A 12415-nucleotide genomic window follows, 5' to 3' on the forward strand; every position below is an offset into this window, starting at 1 on the left:
AGAGAACGAGGCTCATCTGAGTAACGTGCCGGGCTGAGAGCCTAGCTTAACGCACACGCGCGCATCCAGCCACGGCAGTTCCTGCCTTAGCCACCCTTCCCTCACTGCAGAGGACCCCCCCACGTGTCAGGCCCTTGGGCCCCGGGGATCCTGACACAGATGCGACACAGTCCCTGCCCTCAAAGAGCAGCCCCCACGTCCACTCTGCTCTCCTCCCTGACACCCAGTCTCAGGGTGCAGTCCAGGTGTGGGTGGGAGCAGAAGTCTGTAAGGCTGGGTAGTGGGGGAGGGAGAGAGCTCTGCCTGGAGGAAGGGAGTCCATCGCTCACGAGGAAGAGCACCCTGAGTCCAAGGGACTTGCCCGGGTGCTCTAGGTGACATCGGGGGTCTGAAAGAGGCCACCAACTCTGGATGTCTGAGCGTAGACATGGGCTGAATGCAGACCTTTGGGGTTTTTTTCAGCTTATTTATTTGAGAGAGCGAGTGGGGGAGGGGCAGAGAGAGAGGAGGAGAGAGAATCCCAGGCAGGCTCTGCACTGACAGCACAGAGCCTGATGGACTCCAGCCCACGAACCGTGAGATCATGACCTGAGCCGAAATCAAGAGTCCGACGCTTAACTGACCGAGTCCCCCAGGCGCCGGGGGTNTAGACACTGCACACGTATGACTTCATTTTATCCTCCCACGAGGAGGGGCATTACTGGTCTCATTTTACAGATGAGGACACTGAGGCTCAGAGGGGTTTCAGAACTTGCCCATTGTGTGAGTTGGTGGGGAACCAGGATACGTGCTCAGGTGGTCTGACTCCGGGACTCATGCTCCTGTGCGGTGCGGGGGCAGGGTTCCACTCAGGGGACTTAGGACCTGGTGCTTGTGAAGCACTTCCCACACGCCAGGCTCCGGCTACTGCGTGAAGCCATCGGCTCATTCATTCCTCACAACACTGAGAAGGGGGAGGCGGTCTATTCCCATTTTACAGATGAGGACACCAAGGCACAGAACGTGGACATGCCAGGCTCTGTAAGTCCCAGCCTAGAGGTACCAGATCTAGAAGTGGCAGTGGCTGGATTCCAATGGTTTGACCCCTGGCAGCTCTGCTACTCACCTTCCCAGCAGCCAAATCTGAGTGCAAATAGTCAGAAACCCAGCCTTTGGTACCCTCCCTTCTGAGTGCTCGCATACAATCTACTGCAAAGTTCACAAACCAGGGGACTCCTCCCAGCAGATTTTTTTTTTTGACCCACATAGTGGTTTAAAAATAGTATCAATCAGTTGCCAATGTTGAAAAATAATATTGTCCATTTCTGATTTCTCTTCATAAAAGAAGGGAGGGGCGTCTGGGTGACTCAGTCGGTTGAACATCTGACCTCAGCTCAGGTCATGATCTCATGGTTTGTGGGCTTAGGCCCCACACGGGGCTCTGTGCTGATGGCTCAGAGCCCGGAAGCCTGCTTCCGATTCTGTGTCTCCCTCTCTTTCTGTCCCTCCCCGCTCTCTCTCTCTCAAAAATAAACATGAAAAAAGATTTTTTAAATAAAATTAAATTTAAGAGAAAAATAAATCAAAGGGGAAGGGAGATCTGGCACACTGGCCTGGCGTTACCGTATGCCAAAAAGCATTCTGAGCCCAGTAGCGGCCGCCCCCTTCAGGTGGGCTGGCGCTCTCCAATGCTACAGTCCTCACCCCTCCCTATAGCGCTTCCGACACCCAGGCAAGTGTCAAGTGCTCTTTATCATTACACTTGTGTTATTTTTCTGGTGCCACAGTTAAGAATAAAGTGAAGCCATTAGAGCCCAATGTCTCCATCAGAGGTCGAATGACAAAGACTAGACTAGAAAAGCCACGTTGCAAGAAAAACGGGCCAAGGGGACAGAAGTCGATGGCAATGACAAATATATCGGGGAGCTTAAGGTGCAGAATGTGTCTTGCCCGTTCTCACTACTGCCACCTCTGTGGCCCCTGAGACAGTGAATTTGTGACCAAGGGGGCTGAGAAGAACCCCCCCTGCTTTGCAGATGAGGACACCCTCATCGGGGGGAGGGAACAGAGGTCCATGGAGCGAAATGCGATCATGGGGATCGGCGGCCTGCACTCAGCGACAATGGCACCTGAGTCAGACCGCTTGTCGAGCTTACCTCTGCTGGGTGGCTGGGCGTCACTGGGACCGCTGCTGAGGGCGTCCTTCCTCGGGCCCCTCCTCCCACTGGCAGGGTGCTCTCTGTTGGAGGGCTGCTTAAAGATGTCGAAGTCGTCACAGACTGTGGGGGTCACTTTCTGGGCTCTCTCCCCAGCGACGACATTCCAGCTGCTCGCTTGCCCTTGCTCACGCCGGGGGCCTTTGTCCCCGAGCTCGGCCTCTTGAGGACCCTCCCGGGGGTCAATGAGGTCATCTGGCGGAAGCCTGCCTTCCCGGTCCAGTGGCTTCTCAGGACTCAGCCAGAGGGGTTTTGGCTTCCTGACCCCCTGCTTCCTGCCCTGCCCTGCGGCGGAAGGTTGCAGCCAGGATGGGGTTTTTGCTGGTGTCTCGGAGGCTTTTCTGCCCGTGAGGTTTTCCAGCTGTTGGATCAGAGAGAGCTCTGGGTCAAGGGGAGGGCATTCCACAGCTGGGCGGAGGGGGGGAGCCCAGGGCATGCCGCCCATCGAGGCTGGCGCCGCTATTAAGCTCGTGTCTTCGTTTAACTTGGACAAATTGTCTTTCCTGCAACGGGGAGGACTCATCTTTTCACCAAACGACTTTCCCTGAAGAGAAACCTTCACATCTACCGCTGCTCCCGCTGGCTGGGAACACTCCCGATCTGTGCCGACCATCTTGCAGGCATCTCTTTCTCCCGAGGGGGCCCTCTCCGTTCTTCCCTCCTTCTCGTTCCTCGGGCCAACCAGGACGCTCAGGTCAGCCGGCCCCTCTCCACCCCCTCTGTCCAACGTGCCATCAAAGATGAGATTTTTATTGACATAAAGCTTCATGTTCTTGGCGCCAATGTCAAGATCCTGAAAACACAAAATTTAACAAAAATGAAGCTGCGTGGCATCGGGCTGACGTATCACATTTTGGAAGTGGCAGATCAGAAAGAAAAATGTGGAATGCTGGAAACGAGAGCCTTAAAAAAAAAAAAAACCCCACAGCACCAGGGATGTTAAATAAGGCGAGTGTCATTTCTGTGTGAACTGTTACATACTTTATAAATCAAAGGACTTTCACAAAGAGACGGCCCCAATTGCTGTCTTCTCACCATTACTCCCTGCTGGGACATTAGTAATAGCCTGCTAATTGGTCTCCCTGCTTCCTGTCTCTCACTGCCTTCCACCTCGACTTCACATTGCCACTGTCTACAAGAGGGGATCCGACCCGACCCAGTCACTCCCCTTCCTGAAGCTGTTCTTGTTTTTCACGGCCTGTTCTTTACTGTATGGTTCCTGGGACCCCTGCATCAGGGAAGCCTGATGTGCACATGAAACTCACAGCCCCTGTTTCTACGGGTGTCATATTTCGGGTGCCCTGAAAGCGGAGCCTGAGGCAAGGGTTGAGTACAGGTTGCTTATTTGGAAGCTGTCCCCAAGAGGGAGTTGGGATTGTAAGATAGGGTGGGAGAAACCCCCCCCCCCACCGGCGGTTTTTGAGCCGGTCCCGGCTGTCTGCAAACGGGGTTCCATTCCGCTGTGGCACTCAGAAGAACCCACACAACTCAGAGGTACCCCTCCCAAGGTGGAGGCTGGAGTGTCTGTCCACTGACTCCCTGCCCCGCTGCTGACGGCTGCCCCCACCACACAAGCTGAGGCTGAGGGTGGCTTCGGGAAAAGGACCTGAGCAGAAAGGCAGAGCGGTCTGGGAGCACTGGAGGCGGTGCCCTATCAGGGTGCCCGGGGCCTATCCCAGCTCAGCTGTGATCAGAGGGGGGGCCTAGGGGATGTGGTGTGGCGCTGTGCTGGTGACACGTTCTCCAGATGACTCCTTGGCACGTGGAGAAGCTTACGCTGATGGGAGGAATTCCGAACTCAGCATGACACACGTACGGCGACCTTCACGGAAGGTGGCTGCGCCTCCCCGTCTCCTCCCCACAACATGTCCTACATCATGCAGATATTTAACGTTTCTTTGCTTGTGCTTGAAATATAACCACACCCCCCTCCCACTACTGGCTGGACTGTCCATTCCTCTTTACAGCAAAACTCTTTCTTTAAAAACAGCTTTATGGGTGCTGGGTGGCTGAGTCGGTTAAGCGTCTGATTCTATCTCAGCTCAGGTCATGATCTGGCAGTTCATGAGTTGGAGCCTGGCATCAAATTTTAATAAATTTTAAAAAGAAAATTTAAGAACAGCTTTATGAGAGAATACATACAGTAAACCATGCGTGCTTAAAGCGTACAGCTTGATAAACTTTAACCCATGTATACACTATGCTGTATCAGCTTGAACACGTCCATCACCTCCAAAGTTTCCTTGTACCCCGCTTCCCCCCACCCCTGGGAACCCTGCCCTCCCTGCTTCCCGCCCCCCCCAACCCCCAGGCAACCACCCATCTGCCTTCTGTCACTACAGATTACTTTGCATTTTTCTAGAATTTTAACATAAAAGGAGTCATGCATTATTTGGACTGAGTTCTTTCACCCAGCCTAACTGATGTTCAATGCGTTGTGTGAACTCATAGCTGTATTCCTTTTTATTGCGGAGGAGTGGTCCGCTGCAGGGATGCGCCACAATTGTTCTGTTCAGTTCTGAGGGTCAGGGTCACGGCTGCTCCTCCCCTCCCCTCCCCTTCTTGGCCTCCCTGTTCTCCCTCTTAGGCTGCCCCAGGGCTCAATCCCGGGCCTCGGGATTCCCCTGCACCCTTTCACTAGGTGGCCTCATCCAGGTCCAAGGCCCTAAATACCATCCTTGCATTGAGGACTCCTGATTATTTTATTTATATGATTTCTATTTGTGGACTCCTGATTATTTTAATCTCCACCCCAGAACTCTCCAGCAGGCCACGTGACCTCTCCTCTGGGCTATCCAACAGGAGTCCCAACCTTGACATGCCCCAAACAGAACGCCGTCTTCTCTTTTAGAGACGCCGTCTTTTCTTTTAGAGAGAGAGCGCACGAGTGGTGGGTGGGGGTGGGGACAGAGGGAGAGAGACAGAGAATCTCATGCGGGCTCCACGCTCAGCATGGAACCTAATGCGGGGCTCGATCTCATGACCCTGGGATCACGGCCTGAGCCGAAATCAGGAGTCGGATGCTAGACCGACCAGCCAGGTGCCTGTGCCCCAAACAGGATTTCTTGACAAACCTGGCCTTCGCCCGTCTTATAAACGGCCCCCCATTCAACTGATACCTGACCCTCTGAGTCCTTCGTTCCTCTGCTGTTGTCTCACGTGCGAATCCGGTTTGTCACAAGTCCCTCTCTGCACAGTCACTGCACTCCCACCCCCGACACAAACACACTTGATTGTCTACACAGCAGCCAGTGTTTTTTTATTTTTTTTATATAGCTGAACAGGTCATGGCAACCCCCTGCTTAAAACCGCCTAGCAATTTCTACTACACTGAGAATAAACTCCAGCGCCCTTCAGTGGCCAACGAGGCCTCCGTGATCTGGCCCCTGCTGGCCCCTGCCACGGCTCCTCCCACATTCTTCTCCCACTCCCAACACGCCGCTCTGACGGCTACGTCTCTGTCATCCCGCAGGGCTCACGGCCACCTTGGGACCAGTGGGCTGGGCTGGGGCAGTCCGCTCTCAGACACCGGCAAGGTTGGCTCTGTCCTGTCTTCAGAGAGATCTTCCTGCCCCTCTCCCGAGCCCCACCCTAGCCGGTCCCCTGTCTCTCATCGTCCTGTTTGATGCCTTCCCTGTCTCTGAAATGGTCTCGTTTATCATCTTTAGCTTACATACTGTCTCCCCCACTCAGATTTCAGCCCCAAGACAGCGGAGGCCCCACCAATCTCATCCAAGCGCCCAGCAGGTAGCTGGCCCGTGGCTGGCACTCAACACCGACTTTGGAACCAAAAATGCACAAGCACACATATTTTTCTCCAGGATGTCACTACTCCCTGACAATGTTCCGAGAACAAATCTGATCGGGGGAAAAGAAAACAAAAAAACAAATGGTGGCCTGTTGTTTCGCCGCTAGATTGTTTCCCACCTTGCTTTGGCTTCTGATCTGCTTTTGAGATGTGGGATCTAAGACCCCAGGGGTGTCCATCTCCACTTGTCCCCCCCCTCGGCTCCCTGAAGCTGGGTTAGTAAGCTCTAACGAAACGTCTCGATCACCAAGCTAGAGGTGCCACAGCAATTTAGAACGAGGCCCATCGGGCCCACGTTACACCACAGGCACCCGGCTTCAATCACCCAACTGCAGGACAGCAGGCTGCTATTTGCCGACTGTCAGAAAAGCCGATGCTAAAACCACTCTTTTACGTGGTTATATGGATGTGCACTCTGTTTAGCGGAGCCACAGAGCATGTGCGTGCTGTGAATTCATCCGGAGACAGCGATTCGAGGGGGGCAGCGCGGCAGCTGCAGTGACTGGTTCTGCACAATTGCTACCATGCAAGCATCTGGTGGCAAGAGGCGATGGGGTGGTGGGGAGAGGCCTTCCGGGGCGGCGTGGCCAGGAGGTGGGGACCCCGGCTCTCATGATGAGATGGCTGGCTTGCCGAGCATGCTCGTGTACATTCTGCCACCAGCCTGACACCGCCCGGCCTCTCCCAGGAGTCTGGCGGAGAGGGGACAGGAGGAGGAAAGCAGGTGCGCCGTCGCATGCCCTGCAGGGGCCAGGGGGGCGGGACACAGATGCGCTGACGTAGAACCTCAGGGCACGATGGGGAGGGTGGTGCATGAGGAGCTGGGAGGCTCAGGCCTGGCCCGATGGTGCTTAAATCTGAGACATTTCCGACACTCCGCAGGCCAAACAGGGAGTATCCGTGGCTAGATTTGGCCCAAGCATCACCGGAGTGGGCTCCCTGGCAGAGAACCAGGCCATGTTCACTTCTTGGGGGGGTTCCAAGGATGAAAAAAATAAAAGGCTGCATCATCTCACGCAGCCCTTGGAACAAATCCGTACGGCGGGCATTAGGACCCACCTTGCAGATGAAGACACTGAGGCTCAGCCTTTCTGGAGGTCACACAGCTCGTGGGTGCGTGGTAAGCCACTCTGGCTGGCATCTCCCTTGAGGTCAAGGGAGACCCAAAGAAGGTCTGGCCACCGGCAGAATCCCCTGCACTCGGGGGAAGCTCTGACTCCACTTCTAGTTTTTGCTAAGTCCCCACCCTGGCTTCCTCCTCACCCCCAGGTGCAATCACCGTGGGCACGGGTGGGGAGTGCGTGCACACGTCCTTGCAGATTTTTTTCTCCATATCTATGTACATGCTGATGTCCCCATCACTCCACCTCAGGGGCGGGGTTAGACACCACGAGAGATGTACGTGTGCGGCATGGGGGATTCTGCTTGTCCCCGTTCCTTGGTGCCCCCGCAGTCAAGCCCTGTACGTGGTGTGTCTTTGAGCGTGGACACGTGGAGAAGATTCTCCCGCTTCTATAGAACCAGCCTGCTTCCTCCCTTTCCCATAAAGCAGCCCGTTAGTGCTGACTGTTTCCCACTTTGGCCTGGCTTCCAAGACGTCCAGGGTGAAATTCCTCTTACCCCGTTCATCTGTGAGAGCTACACACGCACGCATGTGTACACTTGTTTCCTTGGCGCTCATCTTTTCTTCCTGGATTAACTAGGTTACCTCCAAGCTCTCGTTGATGCTGCCTCAAACCCCTTCTGTGGTGGGTTTTCAAGAAGAAGCTTCATGAAACCCTGTGGCTGCATGTGGCTCATGGGAACGTGAACCACATCCCAACCAGATCGTCCTTCTGTATCTTCCTTCTCTATAGGTGCCAAGGACCAACCATGTTGAGACGGCCACACATTTTTAATGCATCAGCATTAATATTATTCCAACCAAAGTAGTTTACCTGGCTCTGTGTGGCCCCGGTGTCGAGTGACATGTCCCTTCCAAGGAGCGCACACTGCCCAGCAAAGATGAATGGTGGCCAGCTCCGTGGGTGCTGGCATTCACGATGCCTTCTCCCCAGAGACAGAGATGTGCCTGAGGCACGGCCGAGAATGACCTTTGGAGCAAGCGTGGGCTGGGCCTATGTGCTGAATACTGGGGAGGGTCTGTGAGAGCAGGCTCGGCCCGGGGCACCCAACTGAAGGTGGACCAGAGGTGCAACGGCTGGGCCTCATTCATGCACAGCCTGCGGGGGCCATCCCGAAGGCCCTGCTCTATAGGCTCTGTCACGACCTAGGGGCTGTGGGCTGCCCGGGAGGGGGTACAGCCTGACAGCAGGCTTATCAAGGACGGGGAGGGGGAGTTATGGGGATTGAGCCGCTGCTGCCTAAGGAGCCACCACGCAGACTTCAGGACCGGGCTTGGGATTACCCCTCCAGGAACCGCTTGGCCCTCCCTGTCTGCCCCTCCTCCCCTCCTCTGGGCTCTCAGAGCTGGGCTTACAAGCTGGCTGCCTGCACGTTCAGCAGCTGAGTGTCCACATGTGCCTGTCCTCACCTGGATGCGAGATCTTCAAGGATGGGGAAGAGGCCCAATCCCTCTCTATGTTGAGGCCTAGCTCTGCGAACTGAACATACTCCTTCCCGGAGCACCTGAACTCAAATGTTTTGTGGGGAGGAGATCTCAGGGGCCTTTTACATGTCCCCTGAGAAGAAGGGCAATGAGAACCTTTTCTGTGATGTAGAAACTTGAAGGAGATGGGGAGACGTCGTGACATTTCACAAGCACCTGGTACATGCCGGGCTCTGGGCCAAGCGCTCTGACCTGGCCAACATCACACACTCAGGACCAGGACGTGGATGGGACCTGACAGATCGGGTCACTAACTGACAGCTCTATGGCTAAATCTGTGCCAGGCAGGCTCCTGGAGCAGTTAAAATTTTCAAAACTAGTTGACAGAATCTAAAAATTGGGAGCTTTCATGTGATGACGTGCATTTCTGGCCCCTCTTGAACAGTGAGGCCAGCTGGCATCACGGGGCCAGGGCTGAAGGGCAGTGACCACGGCCTCTACTGGAAGGCAGGACTATGTGATGGGCACCAGACCGAATGATCGTCATGTGACCACCAGCAAGTTGCTCTGCTTTCCAGTGCCTCAGTTTCCCCATCTGCAGGATGGAGCTGATCACGCTGTACCCATCTCATAGGACTGCTGGGCAGAAGAACTGAGCTGATCCATGCAGAGACCTTTGAATACTGCCTGGCACACAGCACGTGCTCAAGAAACGTAAGCTACCATTGTTGTCTTGTATCCGGTCTACGGCCCCGGATGTGCATGCCTGCCAAGGCTGCTGCCCCGGGCTAGCACGGCCAGGAGACCCCCTGCTCCCCGTTCTAGGCAGAGGCTGGCGGCAGGCACACGAGGACTCCCGTCCACCCTAGTGTAGGGCCCACACTCACTCTCCCTGTCTCGGGTCGGGACGCCCCTACATCTGGGTCGAGGCCCAGAATGCAATTCTTACAGTTGTATTCAATCTAATACAGAACACGTGAGGGACTTTCAGGGCCTGGCCTGGGTGGGAGGCAAAAGAAGAAAGCAAGGTTCATCTTAAGGAGTTTGTGACAGTCTGTATATTAAGGGGTCACAAACTCGAGCGTTTGAAGTGTAGCAGCGGTGGTGGGGTGGAGGTGGGGGCGCCGGGCCTGGGGTGACCTGGAGAGCACACGCCCACCGGTCCAGAGTGTGCGGGGGCCACTTGGCTCGGGCTGGTGGACGCCACGCAGGCAATGTTGCCAGTTCATCGAAAGTCAATTTCTGAATGTTGAGCAAGCCACAAGCTGTACAACACTGCGAGGGCCAGATGGGGTGCACCTGTGGGGTGCATCTGACCAGGGAGCACCAGCTGGGGATATCAGAAGCTCAGCAAACTGAGGGTCACCTAGGGAAGCACGGGACTTGGTGCCTGGAGGGGTGTGGCTGGAGACCATCAGAAGGGGCCTGGGGCAGGCTAGAGGTGCCCGGGAGGCTTGTGTGTCAGGACAGAAGAACCTGATGTCCCCAGAAGGAAGGGTCTGTATTAAGTCAGGCTGGGGCACCTGATGGCTCAGTTGGTTAAGCGTCTGACTTCAGCTCAGGTCATGATCTCGCAGGTCGTGAGTTCAAGCCTCATGTCGGGCTCTGTGCTGACAGCTCAGAGCCTGGAACCTGCTTCCAATTCTGTGTCTCCCTCTCGCTCTCTGCCCCTCCCCCGCTTGCGCTCTGTCTCTGTCTCTCAAAAATGAATAAACATTAAAAACAATTTTTTTACATAAGATGTGCTAGGCAATCCAGGTTGTGGGCACAGCAGGGGCAAAGGCGTAGTGAAGACAGCAGTTTTGTGGAGACCAGAGGGAGAGAAAAGGAAGGGAGGGCTGGGAGCAGGTGAGGTCCCCGACACAGAGGCACGCACACACGTGCAGGGTCCAGGCAAGCATTGCACGTGGGAGAGGCGATGTGGCGTAGCGCCGTGGTCACCGTGCCAGGGAGCCGTGATGCAGCTCTGCCTCGACTCCCAGGTGCTGATGTGGCCTGGGGTTGCCAGAGCCTTCTTTCTCAATAGAAGTCAAAAATCCACATTTGCACGTAAAACCTCCCAAGTCTTAAAAGTTGGCGATGCAAAAAACTTTGCAAACGCCATTGTGAGGCAGCTGAAATCTGTCTGTGAGCGGCCTTTGGTTGGCTGGGGCACAGCCTCCGTGGTGGCCTTCTTCCCAGGAAGGCCCAGGAAGGTGTGACACCAGGGGACTGTCCCCAGAGGCCTTCTGCAGCCGCGAGGTCCCCGGCTCATTCCCCGACTCAGCGTCGCCGCGCTGGCCTCATGGAACTGCGGTTGCCTTTGACGCCGCTGGGCCCTCCTGGCTGGGTGTGAGCTGGCAGGAGCAGACGGCGTGTCTGATTCCTGGCCCCCAGCACAGCCGAGTGCGGGCGATCGATAAGCCTCTGCTGATGAGGCTAAGGGCTGAGTGGCCAAGCGCGCGGAACAGGAAGATGGGATGCATCTTGCTTGCTCGGGGATCTGTGGGCCAAAGGAGCAGCTGGGTCCCGGAGGAGACAGGTTTTGGGAATGGAGATAGCAGGACTTAAGGAGCTCCAGTGGGGGGGCAGGGAGAGGAGAGGAGGCCTCAAGTGGTGGGAGGCAGCGCAAGGGAGCGGGGGACCAGACCGCCCGGGGCAGGCCAGCCTGGGCTCAGGGATGCGGAGCCGGGAGGGTCAATGGACTGTGGGCAGAAACACCAAAGACAGGCGTGTGGGGGCTGGGACAGAAGTTTGGTTCAGAAGTTAAGCTTTGGGGAAGGTTTAGATCTGGGAGCCGATGAATGTGCTGGACAGCACATGACTTCTGTGTTCTTGGAGAAAAAGTAAAAAGACCTAGCTTGGATATCATTTCCTGTGTGTTAGCTTCTCGTGGAGACAGCAGCTCACTTTCCACCAGGAAAATTTCCCCATCTTTCCCCCAACCTCTCTTCAGAGGGACAATGTGGGCCCCGTCCCAGGTTGCCTGGCCAGGGGATCCTAGATCTGGGGATTTTAGGAGAACAATCTCTGCAAGGGCTGATGTAATAGTCTGATGTCATTAGGTGCCACCCTTTGGAAACTGAGGATGAAGCCAATATAGAGGAAGGCAGAGACGCATGATGGAGGGAGGGAGATTCTAGATGACATCATGTGAACTCCTGGATCCTGCCATGCCTGAAGCTGGCCAGATCTCCTATACTCTCTCCTATACACGAGCCAATGGACTCCCTTTTGTGCTTACATCAGTGTTTTTTTTCCAAAGTTTATTCATTTATTTTGAAAGAGAGTGCAAGAGCATGTGAGCAGGGGCAGGGCAGAGAGAGAATCCCAAGCAGGCTCTGCACTGTCAGCATGGAGCCCGACGCGGGGATCGAACTCAGAAATCATGAGATCATGACCTGAGCCAAAATCAGGAGTCGGATGCTCAACCAACTGAGTCACCCAGGCGCCCCTGTGCTTATATCAGTTTTAATTAGGTTTTCTGTTCTTTCCTACCAAGAGAATCCTGATTGATACTCTATCCCTGCACTGACAACTTCAATCGGTAGGTTCAGCTACTGAATCAATGCTGGTCAAGGCAGGCAGGAGGTGGGAGAGGGGGAGCCCCGCCCCCAGAGGGTCTGGGATTTACCTACACTGACACCTGCTTGTGAGTGGCACTCCCCTAGTCAGACATCTGTCCAGCCCAGCTACCGCTTCTTCCTGCTACAGTCCTCACAGCACCGGGCAGGGGTCTCGGCTTCCTCCTGGCTCTGCATCTTGCTCTCATCCCTGCTGGGAGGTCGTCTGGCCCTGAATCCCGACCTGCTGCTTGGATCCTGAACACCTTGTTGGGCCCCTTCTCCAAAGGCTGAATTCTCTGCTTGCCTCTCCTTCCCTTGC

The 12415-nt window shown here is 55.3% G+C and overlaps 1 protein-coding gene across 3 annotated transcripts in view; it reads right to left on the minus strand.

Annotated features, from left to right (window-relative positions):
- Positions 1-12415, minus strand: part of KATNIP (katanin interacting protein) — a 193977-nt gene that overhangs the window by 33518 nt on the left and 148044 nt on the right. For all 3 annotated transcript variants that reach the window (XR_013334225.1, XM_077760457.1, XM_077760456.1), the window contains one exon: positions 2136-2988. Coding sequence is in view for 2 of the 3 variants with exons in the window: in XM_077760457.1 (XP_077616583.1) it covers positions 2136-2988 (853 nt within the window). In the remaining variant the exon portion in view is untranslated. The remainder of the gene's footprint in view (positions 1-2135; positions 2989-12415) is intronic.

The sequence above is a fragment of the Crocuta crocuta genome, unplaced genomic scaffold, assembly GCF_008692635.1.
Source record: "Crocuta crocuta isolate KB4526 unplaced genomic scaffold, BGI_CrCroc_1.0 scaffold73, whole genome shotgun sequence".
Taxonomy (NCBI): domain Eukaryota; kingdom Metazoa; phylum Chordata; class Mammalia; order Carnivora; family Hyaenidae; genus Crocuta; species Crocuta crocuta.